At 35.7% G+C, this 27266-nt stretch overlaps 1 protein-coding gene across 1 annotated transcript in view; it reads left to right on the top strand.

Moving 5' to 3' along the window:
• The window catches only part of LOC104399509 (importin-11), a gene marked incomplete at its 3' end in the record, with an annotated part of 44602 nt that overhangs the window by 7084 nt on the left and 10252 nt on the right, over positions 1-27266 (top strand). Inside the window, exons 3-17 of the mRNA XM_010024771.1 lie at positions 2214-2286; positions 5656-5859; positions 11977-12109; positions 13035-13093; positions 13938-13986; positions 15728-15798; positions 17170-17362; positions 18755-18898; positions 19166-19209; positions 20080-20170; positions 21598-21645; positions 22260-22365; positions 25454-25580; positions 26478-26511; positions 26696-26733. Of these exons, the coding sequence (XP_010023073.1) occupies positions 2214-2286; positions 5656-5859; positions 11977-12109; positions 13035-13093; positions 13938-13986; positions 15728-15798; positions 17170-17362; positions 18755-18898; positions 19166-19209; positions 20080-20170; positions 21598-21645; positions 22260-22365; positions 25454-25580; positions 26478-26511; positions 26696-26733 (1414 nt within the window). The remainder of the gene's footprint in view (positions 1-2213; positions 2287-5655; positions 5860-11976; positions 12110-13034; positions 13094-13937; positions 13987-15727; positions 15799-17169; positions 17363-18754; positions 18899-19165; positions 19210-20079; positions 20171-21597; positions 21646-22259; positions 22366-25453; positions 25581-26477; positions 26512-26695; positions 26734-27266) is intronic.

Below are 27266 nucleotides of genomic sequence, written 5' to 3'. Positions count from 1 at the left end.
GCTGCTGCTGCTGCCTGCGGCCGTGCCTGTGACTCCAGCGCGGCGGGAGGATGGTGTATCCGCCGGTGTCCAGCAGATGTCGCTGTGGTACCGGGTAAATGCCGGCATCGTTGGCTGTGCCTTGTTCTCTTAGGCTTTGTTTTGCTTTATTTCACTGCTCCTTGCCAGCTTTGCTTAGTGTAACATTCTGTGTTCGAGGCGCTCATCCTCATGACTCTATTTCTTTTCCTTCCCTTGTTTTTGCTTATAGTGGCAAAAAGTTTAATTGCAGCGTATTTATCTATAGTAAGTAACAAATTCAGTGCTTACTGCTCATGGAATATGCATGTGATATGATTAATGTAATTATGAAAAAGTAATTAAGGCAAGGGCCCTCGTGAGTTCACAAGCAAGGAAAATGAGACACAGTAAACTTTCTTTTTTCCCCCCTTCTGTACAAACTAGGTTTAGGTGCTTTCTGTTATTGCTGAGGTATTGTACAAGCTACATTTAATTGAGATGAGATTTCTTAATCCTTTAATAGTTTTCATGTTTTAGATACCACTTAAAGTGTGCCTATATGTGTGGAAATCATATACTGCATTTTGTATCTAAAAAAAAAAAAAAAGGACCACAGAAAATTATTTCCCTAAAATGTCATCTAGTAGCTTTGGATTAGTAATTGAAAAAGTTCCCATCAGAAAAATTTTTACGGTTGCAGAAATCTCTGTAAACTTTATCCAGAATATTTTTTGGCATAATTTAATTTGGTATAAAAATACCATATTGCCTGAGGCTTGACAAACAAATCATTTAAATGTGGTTCCTGAGTGCTGTAAGTTACCTTTGAAATTAAGCTTTAGCATGTAGTTCTTAGTCACCAGTGAAACAATAAATTGCCTTCCTTTTGTATTATACTTAGGCTGGTAAGTCTTTGATTAAGGAAATAGTGAATACTGGTGTTACATACAGAGTGGGGAAAAAAGTGAAAACTAGAATATTGTTGCAGATGTTTGAGCTTAGGGTAAATGTTACCTCTACGTCTTATTATTTTGAGGTGAATATTTATATTAGTGTAAAAGCTGTATTTTGGGGAGCTTTAGGCATAATTTTAAATTTCACTATATGAAACTAGTAGATTAGTGTCTGGATGTGAGGTCAGACAACAAGAAGTGGTTGTGTTTATGTGTTTAATGTTGATTTCTAGCCACTAGACTTCATTGAAATGTGATGATGGCATGCATGCTTCTAAATTGTTGTTGCAATGGCAGGTGAAACAGTTGCAGCTAAACAACCTTTTGTCATCATTTTAGTCTTTTTATGTAAGAGAAACAGTTTTCTAGGTGTTATCAGTAAATGAAAGTGCATTTTTATCTGATTATATAGTCTATAAATACAAACAAAGCAAAAACAACTTAAAAGAAAGTTACTTGGGTCATGTGAAGTCTGAAGTAGTAAAAGAGCAATATGAAACTGTAATCTTAAACTGATAGAAGTCCTTACAAGGAAGGGTAAGGATATCATAAAACTTTTGACCTTTATGGTTTAGAATTTATGCCTCTTACTAGTTTTCCCTGCATTTTTGAAGATTATGTAAACATACATTTCACTCAAAGGTATGATCTCCAAAGGATCCGTGTTTTTAAGTACAGCTGTATGGCTTGTTTATAGAAAAGAATTTGTAGTAGAGAAGGATTATTGCTTTTGCAGCAAGAGCTGTCATCTTATACCATGATTGCCTTATACTGGGCAACTTTTTGTCATTATTCATTAGTATGCATGGGCAAAGTCATGCTCAAGTCATCCATCCTCACAGTAAAAACTGTCTAACTGTGTAATAACAATCAGCTTGTAGTTCATATAGTTTTCCCCTATTTTTGTAATATATCTGGGTACCTAACTCTGTGAACTTACTCTTTTGCCATTTGTGTTTACGAAGGTCACATCAAAACCTGAGGTTAAAAGCACTGATAAATGTCTGTTTACTTTTTTTTTTTTCCCCCAATATCTTTGAGATAGTGGAAAAACAAGTGGTGTCCTCTGGGTAGTTTGTCAAACTATCAGTTTTGGGGGAATGGTGTACAGAAATAATCTTCATCTAGTCAGACACAGATGCACAAATGGAAATGATAATTAAATTTCTATGTCTAGTAATAGAAAATAGTTCTAAATCTGAATTAATAGATGTTTTCTATTGGAAATGAAATAATAATCTAATAAATATATCCTGACAGTGCTCTTTCTGAAGAAGAAAAAACTACATTGCGTGCTGGACTTATCGCCAACTTTAATGAGCCAGTGAATCAGGTTAGTGTTGAACAATTATTAATCTCCCAGCAAGTGCTTGCGTTGGTGTGTAGAATGGTTTCTGTATTCACAAAGTTTCAATTTACATGTTGCCTTTTGGATGGGTCTTTATGTTGAAGTGAGATCTTTCTCCATAGATCATAATTCATGGGCTTATTTAGGTTGGAAGCAACATGTTTTGTCTCTTTGGTTTGTTTTTGGTTGCAGTAGCAGCTTATGTAGTCCCTCATTGTTTATGCAGCCATTTGGTGAAGTGGTTCAGGGAATGGATGCAGCTTGAAAATAACCTCTGTTCCCCAAGTGATTTTTATTTCTTTCAGCTGTATCTGTTCTCTGATCTGACTCCCAGTGTAGCCATGAAAGGAAGTGTGTTGTTGGTGTAGCAGGAATGAGCTGCTGAAAATGCTGCTGCATAAACCCACCTTAGCAGTACTGCTGTCACGTGTCTAATTACAGCATTAATGAATTTAAATAGGCTTCAATAGGATAGTGTCTTGTCTTGTATAAAGTGACTAATTATAAGCTACTATTTTGATTAGAATAAGGATTTATTGTTAAATTTATTATAGAGCTGATGTTAGGGACTTAGAATATGCATATGCTAGATGAATCAGTCGTCCTTCTGCTAACTTATTCTTGCTCATGTAAGTATGAGATTCTGCAAGGAAGTATTTGCTAACATTTTAAGGTAGGTCTTAAAGAACTTTTTCAAGAAAATACAGGAATGAGTTGTATAAGGTGAAGCTTAACATGAAAAGCAAACAAATTCTGTTCTGCAGACAGAACTGTTCTCAGGATCCCTCAATGGGATTAATGTTATTTGTAGGATTAAAGCAATGTATCAAAATTAGGGTAATACAGTCTTTGTAGAAGACCTTTGTGCAATGACAATTTTAACTAGTATTTAAAGTTTTTTATTTCAAATGCAATTTTAAACAATGCAGGTATTTGTAGAAAATATCTTTAACTTTATAGTGCAGGCATATGATCAATGTAAAAAATATGACCAAATATTACTTGTTTATTTATTTCAACCAAAAAAAACCTATGAAGTATGTCATGTTGGACCATAACGTTTGTGTCATTTATGCTCCTACTAGGTAGTATAAAATTTATCAAGTATTTGATTTTGAAGTGGTTGCATGATATTTATATTTCTGAAAACCTAATGTTTACTGCATTGAATGTAAAACAACACAGACTTTGTGTCAATTTTTCCATACCTCTATTAGTGTTAGTTTGCTTTCTATGACAGTAGTAGTTATAGTAGTTTGTAGTTATAAATTGCACTGCTGATGTTCTGCAGTTCTGAGACTGGTACTTTAATTGACTTTTTAAAGACTAGCACCTTTATGTGTGTGTCCTTACAATATTTTTGGGTTGTAGTGTTTTAAGATGTGGAGGATTTTGTTTTGATTTTATGCTAGCAGCCTGCTTCTAAATGATTGCCCAAACAGTTATTGTTGCATTGAAGTATGTTTACAGACTTAATCTCCCCTTCTATCACCCTTGTTCCCCAGTCTGTGTTGTAAAAGTCTTGAGGTTTTCTTTCAGAGGCACCTTTCATTTAGTCCCCAGTCTGCTTGATATGCCTGAGTTTTGATACTCTGTGCTCCTGATAAGTGCTCTTTTCCAGTCGCAGATGATTTATAACACAGTTACTGTCTGACTGTGCTTTCTGCATCAAGGTAGAAAAAGTATGGCTTCTTTATATATAAAAAGAATCAAAAAATAGAAGAATTAGATGTAGAATTGAGATGTGATGATACATGCTGGCTTCTAGGGGAAGGGGAGAACTGAAACACAACATACCATATGTTGGGAGCATAATTTCCAGCCTGTGAAGATATTTAACATATGGAAGGAACAGAGAAACATAATAATCTTCGAAATGTATGACAGCAGGGTTGTGTGTGTTTTGTTGTTTTGTTTTTGTTTTGTGGTTTTTTTTTTTTCCGGGTGGTTTTTTTTTTCTTTTTTTTCATGTTTTGGGGTTTAGTTTTTCTTTTCCTTCACTTAAAAGTTCTCAAGGCAAAAGTACTCTTGGTATCCCTGGAGAGGTTGCTTCTTGTATCACATGTGGAGAAGGATTTATTTGCTCCCTCCTTCCAGTTGATATCACTTGATCAAAAAATAAGTAAGACTCACAGCTCTTCCTTGTAATGTTGATATAAGTTTTCTGAATTAATTCTTCTCCCTAAGCAAATGGATAGGAATTAATATTTTAGGAAGTTTTGCAGGGTGGTCAGACTTCAGATTAAACAGCTAAGGAAGCAGGGCATGGAAGGAGGGCATGGCTACTTCCCTCTTGTGCCTGTACATTGCTTGGATTCCTTTTGGTAGCATAAGGAAGCGACTTCTCTAGGCTGGAAGTATGGTGGTAGTTGGTAAGGGTATGTTGAAGGTGAGAGCATCTGCTTCATTAATCCAATCAAGAACCTTTTAAAGACGAATGGGATAAGAGCAGGAAAACAAGTATGTAAAGGTTTTGGATATTTGAGGTGGGCTTGTGAGGGACTACACAAAATCTGTTAAGGAACGTTTAGGAGAAGGGAGTTGTGGAGCAGCAAATTGGGGAATAGACAGAAAGAGGGTATGAAAAAGGCCAGTCATGCAAACCCACAGCTTGTCAGTATCCATGTCTGAACAAACCCTGCACGTAATCGCCACCATCTGTCCTGATTGACTCCCTTAACTATTTTTCTGTGTAATCTCACTTTTCACTGTGTGTGCATGCTGCAACAGCCAGGTGCCAGCTACTGGAAAAACCAGCATGAGTGGAATTTGGTGCTAGCAGCCAAAGTTGGATGGTGGGGGTAGTGCCTGTGGCCCATGGTGTGAGGATATGGAACAATTGAGAGTCTCAGCTTCAGATGGTGGGATGGAACTGTGCCTTACAGGCACGTGTGCCTGCGGGGAGGGAGTATCTCTGTCTAAAAGCTAGAGCTCAGGTATAATGAAGTAAGTGTAATATGTATTCAGCAGTCTGCGTGTGTTTGTAGAAAGTGGTAGAAAAGACCACCAAGTAGAATTGATTCCCAAATGTCTATTTCTTCATTTATGTGATTTCTAGAAGAAATACTTTGTAGTCTCTATGAAAAATTTAAACATGGCCAGATAAGCATTTTATGTAAACATTTAATATAAACATGAAATAGAAGATTGACTTTTTTGTTCTCTGCATTTATTTGCATTCCGCAAAACTAAAAATAGTTTGAGGGGGGAAAAAAAACCATGCATCTAGCAGTCTGTACTATTATTTCTTTTTTTTTTTTTAATTTAGATTAGGTTGTTAATTTCTGCATTGCTCATTTCTTAACTGATCTTTGACTTTGTTGTCTCTGCATTATGTTTTCCTTTTTTTTCCAGATAGCAACTCAGATCTCCGTACTAATTGCTAAAGTTGCCAGGGTGGACTGCCCAAGGCAATGGCCAGAACTTATACCCACTCTTCTAGAATCTGTGAAGGTCCAGGATGATCTTCAACAACACAGAGCACTACTTACCTTTTATCATGTTATGAAGACCCTGGCATCCAAACGGCTGGCTGCAGATAGAAAGCTTTTCTATGATGTAAGTAATGTGATGTGTGATTGTAGAGAATGCAGTCCCTGTATTGTACATGCTTGCCACTTCTGTGGTTAGCTGGAAGTGCATTAATGACATGTATGTTGACTTTAATGTCTGCCTTAAGTGCTCTTACTTTGGTGAGTGTATGTAAAATACGAAATAACTGAAAGTCGGTTTCTAGGTGAAATCTTTTTGAGGTCTTTATTAATTTTGCATGTAGCTTAAATGTATACTAACTTGTGTTAAGAAGCAGATATATTCATCTGCAGAACAATATCTACATACTAACCTTATGTTATGCTGTACAGCAGATCTGATTATATATAAATTTGCAGCGGTTTTGGAAGTGTGCTTTGGACTCATAATTCAGTATAATCTTGTTTTATACTATTTTTGAAATACTGGTTTTAAGGCTTCCATACAATATTATTTTTGGCTATTATTATCAGTGGGAGCGTGTTTGGGTTTTTTCCAGATTAACTTCTTTCTCCAGGTTAATTAAAAGGCAATACGTGAATAGAAATGCAGAGTTTTGTCTCATGCAGCTTACATTCTCCATTGCAAGAAATCGCTGATTAAAACACAGAATTACCTATGGCTTTAGGTTGTTGCATCTCCAATCCCATTTGGAGTTAGGCAATGATGTAGTACTGAATTTAGGGAGTTACACATCTTTTCCAAATGTGTTACACTTGAATTTTCAAAATTTTATTTCATTCCTCCATTTTAAAGAAAAGATTATAGGACAGATAATGAAGACTGTTTCTGAAGGGTTACCTGTTTATCTGTGAAGAAAAAAATTCCTGGCTGCATAATCATTAAAGTGAAATTTTAATCAGAAGTCTGAGGCATGGAAGGCTGACTCCTGTAATAGGACAGGACTGAAATGATGATACATTGCTATGAGATGTGTGTGCAGAGGAACAGTGTTTTTTCTCTCTCTGCCATATATAGGTATGGATGAATATAACCTTTGTATAGGAAATACTTGTTTATATTTTGAAATTTATTAGGCCATTATACATGATCTGGATAATTGAACAATACAGGTTTTGGTATATTCACAGATATTAATTCCAAAGCAATAAAGCGTGAGCAAGATAATGACTTCTTTTCTACAGCTCTCCTAAATCAAGATACTGCTTACACAGCCTCGTTATGCAGTTAATGCTCAAGGATATAGGGAACAAATCAAAACTCAATCCCAAAGCCCCACATTCATAAAATAGCCAAATCCATACCATCTTAATAGAGGTACAGAAAGAATTTATAGGTCATAAGGTCCAATATTTGGTTTTAAAGTTGTCATGTCCAACAGTACTTTTGCTTTATTTCCACCATCTTATCAGGTTCAAAAAGTTACATTCAGTCATTTTTGTGTTTCCAGGAAACTCATTAAGTTCGTGTGATTCTTCTTCCTTATAGAATGCCATTTTTCGAGCATGGTGATCTCTTTGTGTGTTCTTTCATTTCTAGGGTGAGAAGATAACACAAGAAAAGCTTTCTAGCTTTTTTTATTTTTGGTTTTTTGGTGGTTTTTAGATTTGTGAGGCAGTATAATTAAATTTCATTTTAATAAGCATGCTCTTCAATCAGGCTTTTTATGCTTAAACGTTGTTTTTTACTTGTGGATATGTTGAGGATCCAAAGCTCCTCAATCATCTGATTTGATGTGAATGAAACTTTGAGTGCATCCAGTTCCACTGTGCTGGGAACCTGTGCATGTTCACAGGTTATTTTTCATTTTAGGTAGGAAAAGGAAGTTTTCTGAGCATCTGGCACTATAGTTTTCACATTTAAGGATTTTTTGGGTTTGGGTTGTTTTTTGTTTGTTTGTTTGTTTTTTTGTTTGTTTTTGTTTTGTTTTGGTTTGGTTTTTTTTTAATAATGGCAAAGTTGGACAACTCTGAAATCTGCTTCTTCTGTCTCCTGATACTCCTGATAAAGGGAATTCACATTTGTATTCACAAATACCGTTGGGTGGTATTGGACTTCTCCTTGGAGTTAAAAAAAAAATTATGGAACAGAGCCATTTGAAGCTGAAAGTTCTAAAGCTTATGAAATATATTGAAAATTTTCTTGATACTTTCAGATAAGTAATTTCAGTTTCATATTTTTTTTTAGTACAGCTTTGGAAATACTTGATGAATTTTTCCTGTAATATGGCAGTTGAAGGTTACAAGGTCATGCTTACACATATGGCATCCCTTACTGAACTGTGTTACCTGAGGTTTAAAAAGAAAAATGTTAGCTGACATACAGATTGTGATACACTAACTTGTAAATGCAGCTCATTTATAGCTTCATCTTTCCAGTGAATAGTACAGTTATGATAACTACATTAGCTATCTTCAAAGTAGAACTGGCTGCTCTAGTACAATTTAAAAAAATGTAGCATCTGGTCATAGACCATCAGTAATATGCTTTTAAACATTTATTTTTCCTTTGAGCCTGTTTTTCTGGACTTGAGTTAAATGGGGATGGTGGGTCTTCAAAGGAAAACCAGTGAGTTTTATTTTTCTATCTTAATAAAAATGTACTATTACTTGATTGTGTGTGTTAAAACCTCTAGGACTTGATTTTTATGTAGTAGAACAGAGCTGTATAGCACATGTTGGAGAAGTAGTATCATGAATTTACTGCAAATCATTGAAAATACTGGTTAGAGGGGTTTTTTCCGATAATTACTTGGGCACTAAGCTTTTGAGTCTTCCTGTTGATTCCTAGCCTTGCTTTTGAAAGAATGGTGTGGTATTTTTACAGTTTACTTTTTTTCGGTGTGCATGTGCAAGCTGTGGAGTTCTGCACAACTTCTATTGTAAACTGGAAGCACTTTTCTTTACAGTCTTGCTATAGAGTACAGGAAGGTTTTGGTAACTTCTTTGCTACTGGATACACACTTACCCAGTTTCGTCTCTCTGTTGAACTTCAGTGAGGGTTTTTATGATTCTGATTTCTTTGCTGCTTTGGGGATTGATGAATCTTTGAAGTGTGGTCATAAGTAGGAATCTTGAATGGGAATACTCATGATCTTGTCAGACTATGAAATCCAGCGTTGAACACATATGTCATCTTTGCTTTTACTGTTACTGTTCATCATGAACAGTTTTCATTTATGTGATGCATTTCCACAAAGTGGATGTCTGGGAATGCCAGGAGAACTATGTGGATGAACAAGGAGCTTCTGGACAAACTCCAGCATAAAAAGGCCTACAGAAGGTGAAAGCAAGGATGGGTAGCCTGGGAGGGTACAAAGAAGTTGTCCAAGCAGCCACAGATCAGATTAGGAAAGCTAAAGCCCTGAAAGAACTTAATCTGGGCAAGGACACCAAGGGCAAGACGAAAAACTTCCTATAGGTATATTAGGGGTAAAAGGAAGATGAGGGAAAATGTGGGCCCTCTCTGGAAGGAAATGGGAGACCTAATCACCCAGGACAGGGAGAAGGCCAAGGTACTCAATGACTTTTATGCCTTGGTCTTCACTGACAAGAGCTCCAGTCACACTGCCTAAGTTGCAGAAGGCAAGGGCAGGCACTGCGAGAATGGAGAACTGCCTGCGGTGGGAGAAGATCAGGTTTGAGACCATCGAAGGAACCTGATGGAGCACAAGTCCATGGGGTCTGAGGAGATGCATCTGCGGGTCCTGAGGGAACTGATGGATGTATTTGCTGAGCAATTACCCATCATATTTGAGAAATCTTGGCAGTCAGGGAAAGTTCCTGCTGCGTGGAAAAGGGGAAATATAACCCCAATTTTTAAACAGGGAGAAAAAGAAGAGTTGGGGAACTACAGCCCAGTCAGTCTCACCCTGGTGTCTGACAAGATGATGGAGCAGATCCTCCTGGAAGCTATGTGAAGGCACATGGATAATAAAGGGATGATTGGTGACAGACAATATGGCTTTGCTAAGGGCAAATCTGGTGGCCTTCAATGATGGGGCCATGATGTTGGTGGATAAGGTAAGAGTAACTGATGTCATCGTCATCTGCGTGGGCTTGTGCAAGGCATTTGACACTGTCCTGCGTGACACGCTTGTCTCTAAACTGGAGAGACATAATTTGACGGATGGACCATGTGGTGGATAAGGAATTGCCTGAATAGTTGCACTTTAGATGCTGTGGTCAAGGGTTCAAGGTCTAACTGAAGACAGGTAACGAGCGATGTTCCTCAAGGATCACTGCTGGGACCAATCCTGTTCAACATCTCTGTCGGTGACATGGACAGTGGGAATGATGCACCCTCTGCAAGTTTGCCGATGACACCAAGCTGTGTGGCTCAGTTGATACACTGGAGGGAAGGGATGGGATCCAGAGGGACCTGGACACGCTTCTGAGGTGGGCCAATGCCAGCCTTATGAAGTTCAACAGTGTGAAGTGCAAGGTCCTATACCTGAGTCAGGGCAATCTCAGGCACAGCTGCAGGCTGGGCAGAGAAAGGGTTGAGAAGACTGAGAACAGCCCTGTGGAAAAGGACTTGGGTGTTGATTGCTGAGAAACTCAACATGACCCAGCAGTGTGTGGTTGCAGCCCAGAAAGCCAACCATATATTGGGCTTCATCAAAATGAGTGTGGCTAGCAGGTAGAGGAAGGGGATTCTCCCCATGTACTTCGCTCTTTTGAGACCCCATCTGCAGCACTGCATTCAGCTCTGGAACACCCAACACAAGAGGGACATGGACCTGTTCAGAGAGTCCAGAGGAGGCCACAAAGATGCTCAGAGGGTTGGAGCACCACTCCTATGAAGACAGGCTGAGAGAGGTGAGGTTGTTCAGCCTGGAGAAGAGAAGGCTCTTGGAGAGACCTTAGAGCAGCTGCTAGTCCCTAAAAGGGGCCGAAAAGAAATCTGGAGAGGGACTTTTTACAAAGGAATGTAGTGACAGGAGAAATGGAATGGCTTTAAGCCCAGAGGTGTAGATTTAGATTAGATATTAGGAAAAAATTCTTCATTGTGAAGGCAGTGAAATACTGGAAGAGGTTGCCCAGAGAAGTTTGGATGCCCCATATTTGTTAATAAAGCAGTTATTGTTTTAAATTTTTCTAGTACTAAGGTACACTGGTTAACAAACAAATGCATTTATCAAGAGTATATTCTCTTATTGGGGCTATGATTGCTGCTTTGAATTGTCTGTTTGTTGTTTGTTGTGGGTTTTTTTTTGTGGTGTTGTGAGATTCTTCTAGTTAACTTTGAGTTGTTATTGCTTACTATTATGATTATTCTATTTAAAAGAGACACCCCCAATACCGAAAGTCAACACCCAAAATGCATATAGGTTGAAACTATTGATAATTATTCAGTGATGTGTTTTTACAACTCCATGAACACATCATTGAATAATTATCAAGAGTTTCTACTCTCTCACCTTTACGCAAAGGAACCAGATAAACAGGTCATGTGCTTTTAATTCCATTGATGTAACATGTAGCAGACTAAGTGCAGTTTCTTCCTTAACTATGAAGCTGTCAAGTGCTACTCTAACTGAATGAGAAATTCTTTACCTTCTGTTTATACTTCAGATATCTTTATCAGGTAAGCACTGTTTGGAAACTGTAATGCGAATTAAGATTTGTTCACTGCTTGCTGATTAGAAAGTACTTGTCATTCTGTATTTTAAATACTTTGAGGCAAAAAGTCAGGGTTTGGAGCTATCAACAAAATAAAGTTAGTTCCAGTGTAGACATTGTTCGATATTATGTTTAGTAGATATAGGCATGTAACTACTAACTGTGTCCCAGACTAAGTTGATTCAGATACCAACTATGCTGTAAGACAAACAATTTAAGCCTTATGGAATAGAAGGTGGTGAGGAGACCTGTGGCTGTATTTAATGAAAATCAGATAAGAAAGGAGGCCTAAATAGTTGTCATTAAGGTGCTAGAGTCATAGACCAAGTAGTCAGAGAAGCAGGTGAGTTTGCTGTGTTCAGATTAAGGCAAGATATTTTTCTCCAAAATGTCTTCGTATCAGTAGAAAAGAAGTAAGTGAAGCACTGTGGCCCATGATATACAAGAAGATGAACTAAATAATTTAACAATCAAACTGGCCTTTAAAATGTAGGAATTTATTATGCTATAGCCAAATTGAGAAAATCAAATATATTGTTGGTTTTTTTTCCTTTTGCAGCTTACATCAGGCATTTATAGTTTTGCATGTTCCTTGTGGAATCATCATACCGATACATTCCTCCAGCAAATTTGTACAGGGGATGAAGCTGGAGCCGCAAATTCTCTAGAAAGAACCTTGTTGTCATTGAAAGGTAATAATATAGAATTGTATTAAATATAAGGATCAAATAAGTTCCTCAACAGTGAATGAGTAGGATTTCTTTGGTAAAGAATTTGTATTCTCTAACAAAGCCATGCCTTTTGGGAAAAGTAGGTACACATTATTTTACATGTACCTTTAGCAAGGCCAGAAGGATTGTTCACATGGAAGGGGGAGAAGATAATCCTATTTCTCAGTCTGTACCATTTTGATATGCATGTTGTGAGAAGTCTGGGAGGTGGGAAAGTGAAAGGCATAACAGGATGCTTTGTGTGTTGTAATTTAGGCTTGTTGTCTATCCTTAGGCACTTAAGAAGCGGAGCAATGAATTTTGTTGTGTTAAGTTCACCTTGTGTTCAGTGAAGAGGTAGCGTTAGCAGTGAGTTTAGATTTAGGTTGATGCTCAAGTACTTAGCAGTGGGGTGAATGCATATCCTTACCGTACACTGCTGCTTTGAAAAATTGAGATGTTTGTGTGCAGTGCTTGCAATGTAGGTGATGCCTTTATTGAATTGTTTCAGAAGGTGCAGCATGTGGCTTTTCTGGGTTACTGGCAAGAGTAAACCTGAGAAAATTCACAAGATGGCTTATAGACCCTGCTTGACTGTACTTGCCTCTTTTCCTGCTGGAGAGCCTTTCAGGTGTTGAATTCCTACAGCTTTTGCATTATTCTACTTGAGTCAGTAATTCTTGAAGTCCTCTTATTTTACACATAACATACTGAATATTAAAGTAATTTCAAGAAGATTAGATTCATGTTAGGTATGATTGAGGCCCAAAGGCCCAAAATGAAATGTATTTTTTAATACGGAGAATTGGAAGAAAGGCACAGCAACTGTAATTTTCATCGTGTTCTGAAATCTGTTGGAACAAGGGCTGAGAAATACTTATACAAGTAACTTCTTTTTTTTCCTTAGTGCTTCGTAAACTGACTGTCCATGGGTTTGTAGAACCCCACTGGAATGCAGAGGTGATGGTAAGTGACATATATCTCTTTCTAATTCTAGATTAGAAATCATTTGTGATGATTTTGGGTGTTGTTATTTTTAAGAATCATTGAAATGCACACATTTGTGTTCTGTAATGGAAGATCAAGCAGCGCGCTCTCAAAGGTTGTCTTCCCATCAGTTAAGAACTGTTAGATCCTAAATACTGTGACACCAGTGGCATGATGTTTAAAAAAGAAAATGTACCCTTTCCAATTTACATGTCATGTGATAGTGACACCCTGTTGCCTACTGAGAGGTATCTTGTATGTATTCTCCCCCGTAATTTGAAGAGGATATTTTCGTTTAATGTTGAATGTAATGGTATGTTTGTCCTATCAAATTCTATTGACAGAGTATTTCTGGTTGAGATGAAAGCCTATGGTATGTAGCCCATATTGGGGGGAAGGAGAGAAACAAGAAAGAAACCCAAGCACCTGCCTTAACTCCAAACACGATCTGCTTTACTGGAAGACTTGGGTACCTATGAGCTAAATTAGGAAGTTGAGAACAGGGTAAAACTGGATAAGCAAATTGTAAAGCATTTGTCTATATTAACCTGTACTTCTCTCTGTTGGAGAGCTTTGGTGATTGTCTGGTACTAGTAACTTTGGTTTGGATCATATAGGCAGTCTGCTAGCTAGCTAGCTAATTACTTGTTTCATGAGGAAATTGTTTGTTCCAGATAATCGGTTATTTAGTTAAAAATGATCAGGTGATGTCTGAGGTAGTTACACATCTGAACTGACTTCAATTTGACTCAACTTTCTTTTCATAATACAGTGCAAATTAAGCTTCATCTTTAAAAGACACATGTACTTCTATATTTTACAGGGCTTCCTACATGCAGTATTTGAACGGCTAAAACAATTCCTGGAGTGTAGTAAGTGCTTGGATATTATGCCTTGTATTGGTTGTTAAATATTAGTAACTGGATGAAAACATAATATGATTTATTGCATCATCAGTAATAATTTAGGTGGAAGGTATTTTTTATATGTGCAGAGCTATTACTTTAAATGCTAGAACTGTCAGACTTAAGTAAAACAAGTCCTTTTATAGCAACAGACTAAAATCCTACCAAAATTATACTTGGTGTGATACTACCAATCAAAAAAAAAAAAAGATGCTACTAAAAAGCAGGTAATGTTGAGGTTTTTTTTCTTAGGGAGAGTTTTAAGTTTTCTTCTTTTTTCCTGGAGTTTGCCGTCTATTTTGGTATATCAAATGGGATATATAGACCACATTCCTTTGTATGTAATTTATAACTGCAAAAGTAGTAGTCTGAGACAAGCAAGCACATGTTAACACAGTCAACACAAATATAAGCATAATTAGCAGGTGTTAGTGCTTTTTCAGGGGAGTTAGCTGGAGCAAGCAAAAAGGAAATGTTTGGTAGTGTTGCATTTGAACTCGCTCCTGTTTGCTTACTTGTATAATTGTAGTAGACCTGGTGCGAGCCATTTGTTCATCGGAAGCCTGTCAGGTCATTCTTCTAGGCTTCAACAACACTTTTCCTGAGAACAGATGTCGAAACTGAGTAGAATCCCGTTTCTTTTTTTTTTTTTCCTTTTTTTTTTTTAAATTTATTTTGTTTTATGTAAGTGAAGGTACTTGTGTCAGGAGCCTGTATGTAGCTGAGAGGGGCTGATCTGGGCTTCAAGCCTCATTTCTAAGAAAGATGAAGAGTGCTACCATGTTCAGTGCCAGAGTAAAATACCTTTTTAAATCTTCTAAACTGCAGGCTTCTTTGCATGCAAATGTTTGCTCCTCTACTACATTAGAGTCACTCTCTTTCTGGCCCTTCCATTTTTGGCAAGATAGTTGCCTAGCCTTAATGGACTGAATTGAAAGCAGTTTTGTCTGAAGCTTGGTGGTTATCTTAGTCACATAGAACATGAGAACTGTAGGATTTGAATGTCCTGAGATAAGAACTGAGCTGAACCTCCCCACTTCCACTTTTCTAATGAATATGTTGTTTTACAAAAGCAGGCATGACTACCTTGCAAGACTAGTGTTTACATGAATTTTCCTGTATGCCTTCATTATTGGTCTTTTCTTCTTTTTTTACAGAAGCTTTATCTGTGTGTGGTTTTTTTTGGTTTGTTGTTTTTTGTGGTTTGTTGTTTTTTGTGGTTTGTTGTTTTTTTCTGTAAATTCAGAATGTTTTCCAGTACCCATAATCAATTATTCTTTTAAGGTGAAGATTTTAGAAGAGCACATAGTATTATGTAATAAGGATGTACCATAGTTTTAATGAAAGGAAATTTTAATCTTTTCAATGTTTTTTGACTTCTTGTCCATGATAACATTTGATTGCATTATTTTATTTGGTTTTTTATCATTGAGTTGTCTGTAATGATGTCCCAGTTGTTTTATTGTGATCAGTAACAGTGAATTTCAGTAAAGCTGAGATAAATCGTTAAAGACTATTTCCCCCCCCTCAGTACTCATTACCTTAAATTTGACTTTGAATTTATTGTGCTGTAGAACTTTTTTCTGGCTGCTGTAATCCCTGAACTGCAGAAAAAACACGGTTTTTTCCAGTGTTAATGTTATAAGGCTTAGCTATCCAGAAGGAAAAGTCTGGAAAAATTACGGTTGTTAAATCTCTGATTTACCAGGTAGAAGTATAAGAGCAGAAAACGTATGCAGAGATCGTGTAGAAAAGACTATAATTCTGTTCACTAAAGTGGTAAGTAGATTTTTCATTCAATTGCTGAATAGTTTACCATTCTGGAGAAGCAGTCGCCATTCGGATATGTATGTGGCTTAAAGCAAATAGGTTTCAAATCTTTTAAAGAAATGGAAGGTACCACAATTTAAAACTTCATTGTCATGAAATAGATATATATATATTTTTAAAAGGGTGTTTATTTATGCTGACGTAAGTTGGTGTGAAGAATACATTTCCTTAGCTCAAACAAAATTAAATTAATTCCATAAGTAAATTATTTAGCTAGGATTTTGCTCAAAAAAGAATTTTGGAAGTTTGCTTAAACATTGCTGTCAGCATTAATGAATAAAGAAGAGAGAAACTCTTCATCCTGTTTACATAAGCAGTTAGATTGCAATTTCTAAGACTCTTACAAGTTTTACTAGGTAACTGGCCACTTCTAGTTTGTTGAAAGAAAATTAACAAAAAAGCTTTCCTACTGTCTGTGACTTTTGTATTATATAGTGCATTTGGAGTTGTTGCTAATTCCCTGCAACCGTTAAATTTCATATATTATCAGAAGGTAATTTTATCATTGTTACTGGCTCTGTTTTTAAAAGATATGAAATGTACAGAATTCCCATTGTTTTCAGATCCTATTTTGGGGCCATGGATGTTATTTAAATATTCAGCCTAATTACATTATGTGGGAGGCACCTGTCTGCTTCACCACAATTATGCTGAAGGCGCTCTGATCCAACATTTTTGGTCTTTGTCATAATACTTGTTACTTTGAACTAACAGGCAAAGTGTGTGAGGCATATGAATCTTTTTTAATAGACCTGAAAATTTGCTTTAATAGATAATTTACTACACGTAGAAATTCAGATGCAAGAATTTAGTTGTAGACATTTTTGCAGAGTAGAAGAGATTAAATGAATTGACTGATACATTCTAGATCTCTAATTGGAAAAGCTAAGATGAAGAAGCAAGTGATAGTATTGCAGCTGAGGGGGAGAAAAAGGAATAAAAAGTTACTTCCCTTGTGCCTCTTTTACTTAACAGTAATTCAGATAGGGGTGAACTATCTACTAAAATATCCAGGCTTTTAAGTGTGGTTGATATGTACTGTGTTGCTAGCAAGATGGTCTAGTTGAAAATGGGTATTGTTCCTTAAGCTTTAAAAAAGGTAATTTTGAACATGAATGAAGAATTTCAGGGCAAACTAATGCTTCATTAACCATTGATCTTCCTAATACCTTCCTAATTTCCTGTCTGTGTTCAGTTTTCTTTTCCAGATTTTTATGTAAATTGGCACTTACTTTCGATAGCTAGTTTATGAAAGCATTTAAGACTTGCATAAAAAGTGATTTGATTTCTTTCTTGCTTCTCTACTTCCTTAATTTTTAGCTTTTGGACTTCCTGGATCAACATCCTTTTTCATTCACCTCTTTGATTCAGAGGTCATTGGAGTTTGCTGTAAGCTATGTTTTCACAGAGGCTGGTGAAGGAGTTGTATTTGAGCAGTTTATTGTACAGTGCATGAATCTCATAAAAATGATTGTAAAAAATTACGCATACAAGCCATCCAAAAATATTGAAGGTACTGTAGCTTCTTTTATCTTGATAAACATTTTGCTAGTTGCTCACAACAGTAAAATTCCTTTAAAACATTCTTTTGAAGCATTTTGTTGTAATAGTTGGTAGTGTATGCTGCTGTCTCTATATCAGTAATTCTTATTTTGATGGTAAAAGTATTAATGTATGTAAACATTGACTTGCTAAAGTAATTTTAAATACCCAAGAAGTCTGATTTTAGTGTTTATTGAACTAATTTTAAAAAGTATTGAGGTATGGAGTGTGGTTTATTTTCATCAAATGTTTTGATGCGTCTTTCTGTTGAGAAATGTTTGGTAAAATGGAGCATTTGCTGTAATTAACTAATACCACTACTCTGAAATACACTGAATTTGATGTGCAGTTCAATATAAAACAATTCAGATGTTCTGTTTTGTAGAACTGTGTTTCATTCTCAATCTTCATACACTGCTGTATGCACAGGTAATGGAAAGTAGAATTCAACTACATTAGAAAAAAAACCAAACCACAACATTCCACCTTAGTTTGACATTTGGCAATGATAAGATAAGGGCAAAAAAAAAGTTTCATGAGCATCCTGACATGTGTTAGGTTTTACAAGCCCAGCGTTTAAAATTCTTGAAAATATTGATGTATTTCAGTGTTAATCCATGATTTGATAATACATAAATTTCCTAAAGCCAATGATCATTAACAGAAATTTCTACTTGCAATATTTCATAGCTGTATTTGAGTTTTTGAAATAGAAATGTGGTAACTTGAGACCAGAAAAAGATAGCAGCACATCTGATAATAGCTGTAGCATTTGACTATCGGAGAACTGGATGATGAAAAAAAAAAAAACCAGGAAAATTTATTTTTCTTAGTTAGACAGTTAAACAGGGTTTGTGTTGGTTCTGTAGCACACAGTATTTGATTTTATTGCTGTTGTCTTTGACCAGTATTAAGTATTAAAAAAAAAAAAAAAAAAAAGACTTTTTTACTTTTTTTTTTAAGATTGTATTTCAATACACTTTCTGAATAGGTGTAAATGAATCTGAGTTTTATGTGTTCAGTAATGCTAAATTAAAAAAAAAGAAGAAGTAATGCCAAAAGCAGCAGGTAAACAGTTTTTCTTTTCATCTACATACTAGCTGAAAAGCATTATCAATACTTTTTGAAGCCCTAATTACCTTTCAGTCTAATTGTGCTCTTACAGAACTCTCTTAAAAGTAAATTAATTTTGGAGCTTGAAGTACCACCAGAATGTCTGTTAAAGTCTGACATGAAAATGTATTGTTTTGTTGGGTGTTTTTCTTCCCTTTCTTATCTATTGATCTCTTTCTAATTTTAATAGACTAGTGTTTGATCTTTAAGCCATTTAATTGTAATTTGGAATTTTCTATTTTTATTTCAGATAGCAGTCCTGAAACCCTTGAAGCACATAAGATAAAGACGGCGTTTTTCACATACCCAACATTAATGGAAATATGTAGGAGATTAGTCACTCACTACTCAAAGGAAGAATTAACCATGTGGGAGGAGGATCCAGAAGGCTTCAGTAAGAAATGTGTTGTATAGTTGGTTGCAATTTATTTAGTTATGGTATAAGAGTTGCATACCCTCATTGTCTCTAAAAATTGCTTATCGCACTATTGGCTGTTTTATTTTTGGTAGTCTTGTTACTTGCATGAATGTGCCCTGTAGAGATCGTTTGCATAACAAGAGATTTCTTAGTAGTCTGTGATATGCACATGTTTAAATAATAAAGTCTGTTTGAACCATAGTTGAAATAATGGTTTGTTTTTTTTCTTTTGTAAAATAATAGCTGTAGAAGAGACAGGAGGAGATTCATGGAAGTACAGTCTCAGAGTAAGTATTTCAGTTTGAAAGAAAACCTTTCAACGCTTCTTGCTGCATTTCTTAATATTCTTGTAATGAGAGACGATACTTGGTAGAAAGCTAAGGTTGTGCTTTAAAAAAAAATCTTTACTAATTCTAATGAAATTTCCTTAACTGTAAATTAACTTTTTTTCTTTATCAATAATTAATTATGTAGAAATACACTGGAAACTATGCACTTCATATTTAGGAGGGAGGATGATTTGCTTCAGCATTTGTGTTGTCTAGTATCTAGTGATTAAACCCACTGAAAGTTGTCTCTTCTTTAAACTGGTAACTGGTATTACCACTTATGACCTTATTAGTAGACATGATGAAGGAAGAAAGTTTCAGCTGCATCTATATTAGCATTTTATTTCATACCAGATCAAAAGTATGCTGTTATAGTGAATCTCCCAGTTATCATTGCTGTGGTTTGCTTCACATAGAGATCTCTAAGTTTATTTGCTGGGTTGCTTCCATTTTAAAACTAAAAACTCCAAACCTGTGCATCTGTTGTGTTCCAAGCACAAATGGGTATTCTGTCCAGACGTCTCAGCTAAAGCTAATCCAAAACGAAACCATGACATACATATAGTCTGATCACTGGGTCCTCAGCACAAGCTATTTCAATCCTCGGATCCATTGTTCTTCTACCATAGAACTGGCTGACACAGATACAGCCAACAAACTACCAAAAGTTAAGCATACTATATAGTAGTAAGACTGGTATTCATACAATACTAATTTTCCTACGTTATACTGCATTTTAAATTGTTCAGCACTTGAAATACATTTTGTGCTAAAAGGTTAATTGTCTTTGTTGTGATAGATTCTAAAGCAGATCTGTTAATTTTTCAGCCATGCACGGAAGTTCTTTTTATTGATATTTTCCATGAATATAACCAGACTCTTGCCCCTGTGCTTTTAGAAATGGTTCACAGTCTACAAGGTAAGTCATTTAAATAATAAAGGAACTGTAAAATCTGGCATTCTTTACACTTGCTTTTGTCAACTGTTAAACAATTTTACCTTGTGATACCTAATTTTATACACTCTGTATTTGTGAAAGGTCATGTTAATACTTTAAAACTATTTCTAAACCTACCATAAGGAAAATGCCATGTCTATCTAGGAAGACGAAATCCTAAGTATTCTTTAACTTTCATCGTAAATAGGTTAGATGACTGGCAAAGATTGGGGCATTTTTACTCTCAGAAGGTTTCAGGCTTTCTTGAGGATGGTCAACAAGCTTCATAAAGTCTGTAGGTTGTTTTTTCCTGGGAACTTCCTGTTCAAATGCTTCAGGGTAGTTTATGGTAATGTTTATGGTATGTCTGAAAATATCCTGGGGAAAAAAACTTTAAAGGAGAAAGTTCAAGTCATGCTGTTGTCCAGATTGTCAGGAGAACTTTCCAAATCTGAAGAATCTGCTTAAAAAATTGAAAGGTTTTCTGTATGAAGACTGAAGTCTTCGTAGGCTGAGTAGTTCAAGTATTTTTCCAATTCTATTGTATAATTCTTCATCCCCAAACGAAGTTTTACTGTGGCCATAAAACTTAATTAGTGGTAGTTGCCACTTAGTTTTCCCTGTCATTTCAGTCTAGGTTGTTTGCCCAGGTTGCATCTTACCTGACTTAGAATACTTTATGTTTGAACTTACCAGAATGGATCAGTAGATTCTATTAAGTAGAGATAAGTACTCATTTTCTGAGAGTAGTTTCTAACTTCATAGAATCTTTTTACAAAATACTTCGTGTACGTAAGTTTCAGGATGGCTTGCTGTACTGTGCTGCTGGGAATGGTAGAAGGTTAGTTAGTTTTCCAAGAATTATGGAAGTTAATTCTTCCATGGAAAAGGTATGCATACACTTTTATTTTTCCCCACTCCTGAAGGCCCTAGTAGTAGCCATTTATGGAAGTCTGCAACCTGAGAGTTAATATAAAAGACGATATTAAGAATTCACTAGTTCTTAAAATTTTGGAAAATCTTTACTTGTACGTTGTAAGTATGCATGCACTAGTATATAAAGTGTATAGGAACTATGTCTAAGACTGTCATAAACAGTACCATATGTGGTCAACATTCTTCAGCAATCTTCAGGTTTTGAGTTTGTTCATTTAGAATGCATGTTTTGGACTTATTTCCGTGTTGCTGTTAAAAATGTTCATCTCTGAAGTCAGTGAAAAACAGGATCTGAAAGAGATTTGATTTTAGTATAGTCACTGAAGAAAGTATCAAAACTGAAATAACTGAACTTGCAAATAAAACAAAACCAGTGAATTAGTTTTAATTCACAGCACATTTAAAGTGTGTAAGTGCAAAGTTGCTTGTGTTCTTTGTTTTAGTTAAGCTTTTTTCCTTATTTTGTCTTGTAGGATCTGCTAATGTGGAGGATACCAATGCTATATTGATTAAAGATGCTGGTAAATTAAATTACACTTTATCTTTGACGTAACATAGCTGCTTTTCTGTGTGTGCTTGACTTCTTAAAAATTATATGAAAAATTTGCAAGATTTTTTTTAAAGACATCTGGAAAATGGGACCTAAATTCCATTTCTCCTATCACTTGATGTCAGTCTTCAGTTTTATGAAATGCTTATGTAAAAATATGGTGCTTTTTTTCAGCTTTTTTGTGAAACAAGGCCTCAGACAAACTCCCTTACTGTCTGTCCTTTCCTCTCTGCAAATAAATGAGCTACAGTGCTTTCATGGAGATACTTTGTCCATTTTACAAGTTGGGAGATATTTGTGTCCAAAAAAAAAGCTGCTGGTGGAACCATTCTAGATGTTAGAATAAGATCTTCATTGTTCTTACGAGTTTTAACTATTTTCAAGTGTCTGAATTTTCTTCTGTAATACATTTCTTTTACTAAATGTTCCTCCAGAGCTCCCTTCGCTGCGATCTGATTATATCTTTCCTCAGAAAGATATGCTTTAGTTCTGATTCTTTATTATGTTCAGGTTATAAAAAGTGTTCTGTTTGGTTTAATTTAAACATTTAAGCAGATGGTAAGCATAACTATTGTTTTTCCCCAGTGTATAATGCGGTTGGATTGGCTGCTTATGAACTATTTGATAGTGTGGATTTTGATCAGTGGTTTAAAAATCAACTACTGGCAGAACTACAGGTTTCTCATAACAGGTAAACACCTTGTTTTCTTTATGCCATCATTTACATGTGAATTGTTGATACAAATCTGGTAAGATATAAATAATGTCCAAGAATTGCAGGCTTGTAAAATACTCTATTTTTAAGCATATCTGCTGAATGAGCTGAGATATAAAATACCTATAGATAACTGATAGTGTCACAGGAATGACAGTGTTCATGACAGTTTGTGTTTAAATTACCCTGTTGTGGATGCATCTAGGCTTCTGTAAAAATATTGTAAGTCTATCCGCTTGCTTATATTTGAGTTAATTAAATTTTCTCAGAACAGCTCATTGAAACAAAGATATTTAGGCCTCATGAGACCCCACAGCCATTTATGCAGCAAAGTCCAACTGAGATCTGTGGAAATAATCATAACCAAAATAGTGATTTTCCTCCTTTCTTTTTTTTTTTTCTTTTGCTTCCCTCTCCCCTTTATTCTCCCCCAGTTTAAGTACAAGCCCTCTGTAGCACACTTGAGTTAATTTTGCCAGCAGTAAAGCGTGGAAGGAAGTATTTGGGTTGTGTTGTAAAATGTAAATGATTACAAGCTGGTTCTACATAAAGCAGCCCATCTGCTGTGGGTTTTCATTCTCACCAAGGTCCCCTTCATTTGGATGGCCTTCAGAAGAGTACCATTTTATTGTTTAGGAGATATTACAGGGTATTTTAAAAGATCAGTTTTGGCATCTCAGTACAGACTGAGCTGTCCATGGCTACAGCTGACTAGAAGACAGTGCTCCTTGCTGTTCCTCAAACTGTCACTCTTCCCTCAGGAGAAGAACAGTGACTTCTATTGTGTCTGCCAATCCTCATCAGATGAGTTCCAAATCAGCCTTTGACTCTGAATAAGTATGTCCTGTTTTTCTCATCAGAGTCATTAGCAGTGACCCTAATGTCCTGTGAAGAATTTTGTTTTTTTTTTAATCTACATTTGCAGTACATCTTCCCAGACATAATTGTCACCTGGAATATAAACTAGTCGGTTTGCTAATGCCCTTCGGAGCTATAAATTGTGAATTATTTTCCATTATGAGTTGCTAGTAGCATTTTATTTCCAGGCGCCCGTTATAAACACTTCAATTTCATGTAGAGTGGAAGATACTCATAAACTAACAAATAGTAAAATGCTTCTTTTTCAGTACAGTATACTTTTCAATAAATTATTTGCTTTTGGATGTATAATCCTACTTCAGTCATAGAGTAATTGCCACATTTGTTTACCTGCTGTTTCCTAATGTTTTTATTCTTATTAGTATTTTTTAAATTCTTTTGCATGATCTCAATTTCATATTGCTATCTGCCAGTCGCCAAGTACTCTAATGGTTAGGCTGAATGTCAGAGGAGGAGGGAAAATGAGAGAACTTGAGATCTTGCATATATGATTGATCCGATCATCTGATATGTTGTTTTGCTACACCAGCACCAATCTTTGAATAAAGCTGCTGTGGTATCTGTAGCATGCGCTGGCCATATAGCATATGTAAAACTGACTAAAGTCTTGGTTGATACAGTTGTAATTACACTTGGAAAAACACCTGATATAACCATTTTGTTGGCATTTGTGATATCCCAGGGTGGAATTCCTGTGGGGAACAGTAACTTGCAGTAGAAATTGTCCAGAAGTTTGAAACCTTGTTTGCCTGAACTGCTTCTGCTGACAGCACCATTGGAGACCACCATGGCAATAAGGGAGGTGGTGCTAGCAGTTTGAATGGAATGCTGTCTAATGACAGCTTCAGGAATACATATGCAGTTCAGATAAGGCAGATACCACCTGTTTCAGATACACTTGATATCACAAGATACCGCTTGCTTCAGATACAGCAGGCATCACCAGAGCTGAAAATCCTCGCTCTCACCATATGGTTATGTACCATATTGTGTCATTTAAAACTGTGACAATGGCTTGAAAACTATCTAATGCTAATCTCAAGAAAAAACTCAGTTTTTTAATATTCTGATTTTTACAAGGATAAGTATTAGGCAGGAGCATTCTAAAAGTACAAGACATACTGTCACAGCTTCTGGGATAAATAGGAGAACATGTTAGTAAGGCATTGTCTTGTGTAAGTCATACTTCAGCATGGGTTGTTCATGCTTCACTGCCACTTAATAAATCTCAAGCAACACTGAAAAGTTATTCCTTATTAGCTTTGTGGTCCAGTCTAATGAACTGGTGTGTACATGCTACTTCCACAACTTTCATGTTCTCTGAAGATGTGCTTTGTTAATTATGGGAATGTTTAATAAATCACACTTAATAAAATGTAAAGAAGCCTTAGTAACTTCAGTTTAAATTGTGGTCTTGATGGCTTACAAGGTAGCCATGAAAAAATACTTTTAGGATAAATAACAAGGGAAAAGAATTCGTTAGGTAAAATTCTGTGAATAGGGTTAATCTTCCCTAACTGTATCTGTATCTGCAAGTTAACCATTAAAATCTGAACTACTCTTCCTGATAATCTTTTATAATTGGTGGAGAAAAACAGCAGCTCTGCAGAATGCTTTTCTCAATCATTATATTAGGCAGTTCAACTTGTTCTGATTCTTACTTTTTCCATTTGACTCTAAAGTTGATTGATTTGTGCCCTTGTTGCAGCAGCGTTGCAAGATTAGGTAATGCCAGTTCTTAGATTAGTTTTAGACTGATGACATAAGTAATGCAGTACTTAAGTTTGCATTTTTCAATGGTATCTGACATGAAATTTTGAGTATAAAAGGAATGTCAAGGAAATAGCTGGAAACTGTGGTGAAAGCAGTAGACTCCATGATGGCAGTAGTTAGCAGATTAGTTTCTTTTATTGTTGTGCTATGTGCAGAATGAACTATCTCTAGTGAGGCCTTCAAGATTCAGCCATTTGGGTTGACAGCTATCCTTTCTCCAATTAAGTTGGTGTTTCCTGAGCCTTCTAGTGAAGAATTTTGAAAGATTTATGTGCTAAAGTTCCAAAGCTGGTCTTTCAAACTAAATATTCTAATAATTGTTTTGGGGAACAATGTTCTTTTATATTTCTTTTTCATTGAAATGTTGTAGAACAGCAGGTATAATGAGTACTATTTTTCCTACTTTTTAAAGATATAAGCCAATACGCCGACGAGTAATTTGGCTGATTGGACAGTGGATTTCTGTAAAATTCAAATCAGACTTGAGGCCTGTGTTGTATGAGACAATTTGTAACTTACTTCAAGACCAGGACTTAGTGGTAAGTATAAATAAGTAATGTTTTAGATTATACTTTTGAATAGCTATAGCAAGTCTGGGTTTTTTAATAAGAAAGTTGTGAAATGTCTTGAGATAAATAATTGAGAAACAAATGAACACTGTGTAGATAAAACAGGGTTGTTCCGTGAGCAGTTTCTGCAGCATACAGTATTACTTAAGCATAAACATAGTTATCTGCTAGCAGAATATTTGTCATTGGTTGCTAAGCTGGTTGAATACAATTCTGGGGTTTTAAGCTACAATTTCAGTTTACCAGTGAATGAGATTGAAATGAGAAACTGGTTTCATGATTGTTTAAAAATAAAAGCAAAAGAAACAGAGAGACCAATGAGCCAAAAAACAGATCAAGAAACCTAGCTAGTTTGTTAGTTGAGTATTAGTAATTGGCAGTCGTGTTATTTCTGTGATTCTAGACAGCTTAATCCAGACAGATCCAGACAGGATCTGTTTCTGTGTTATGTGGCTGTTTTCAGTTAATGTTCACTGAATATCCCAGAAGAAAGAACATGCTCACTTACTGAGTGTATGTGATTCTGTGCCTTTTGAGTGACAGCGATCGCAAGTTAAACTCCTTCTCTATTGCAGTTTTCATCACAGCCTAGATATCTTCTTGTTTAATTCTTTCTTCAAGGTTTTTCCTGAGTCGTTTCTCCACATGGTACTACTTTAGCAAGGTCAAATAAAATGTAAAGGATACTGAAATGAAAGCAGGTGAAAATATTTGTGTTGAACTAACTACATTTCCTAGAGGATGCAAGAGCACATAGAATGATTCAGTTGACAAAATAGTAACCGATTTGATACTGTCAGACATTATGTTAATAATCAAAATGTTTAATGGACGTATGTATGATGCTTATTGACTTCTGTCTTTCAGGTCCGTATCGAGACAGCTACAACACTGAAGTTAAATATCCTTTTGTTGGCAAAGATGTTTGATTAGCTCCTCATTCAGAGTTACTGGAAAATAAATAATTTAAACTTACTACCAAATTCTTCACATCATATTTTTTGTTTATCCATGGAATATTTGCTTATTTGAGTCTCATATCCATCTGCAATCTGTATTATTTGTCCTTAATGGTTTTTTACCTGTCGATGACTTTGAGTTCAGAACTGACCAGTTCTTACCGGTAAGAGCCTTTATGTAGGTATAGTCTATAAACATATAGATAAATGTTTTCCAGTTTCATTTTAAACCAAACTATTTAGTAATCTCTGTGTGTGTGTATGTTTTGGGGTTTGGTTTAGGTTTTTTTCTCTTCGTATACCAAAACATGTAAAGACTCATATTGCTGCTGTTAAGGTTGCTAATGTGCGATATACAGACAGACAATTTAAACTTTTTAGTATTATGACTATTACAGCTTCCTAGGATTGTGTTCAATACTACATATACTATATGTTACCAGATACTAAGTTTCGTCATGTTAAGACAGTATGAATGCTGTCTTTAACAAATATGTCTCAACACCAGTGTGACTTGCCAGTTTAGCTGTTTCACAGATTACTTTCTGACCTGCTGTTTCACACAAATATTAATTATAAGTGTGTGGTTAAAACAGCACCTTAAAAATACAGACTTTTCCTGTTCTCTTATATTTGTGTCCTTTCAGTGGTCATTACTGATGTCGTTAAACAATGAAATGTTAGCTGTAAATAAAGA

This window comes from Nestor notabilis, unplaced genomic scaffold (assembly GCF_000696875.1).
Source record: "Nestor notabilis isolate BGI_N333 unplaced genomic scaffold, ASM69687v1 scaffold4402, whole genome shotgun sequence".
In the NCBI taxonomy this organism is placed as follows: domain Eukaryota; kingdom Metazoa; phylum Chordata; class Aves; order Psittaciformes; family Psittacidae; genus Nestor; species Nestor notabilis.
This window is presented reverse-complemented; position numbering and strand designations above follow the sequence as displayed.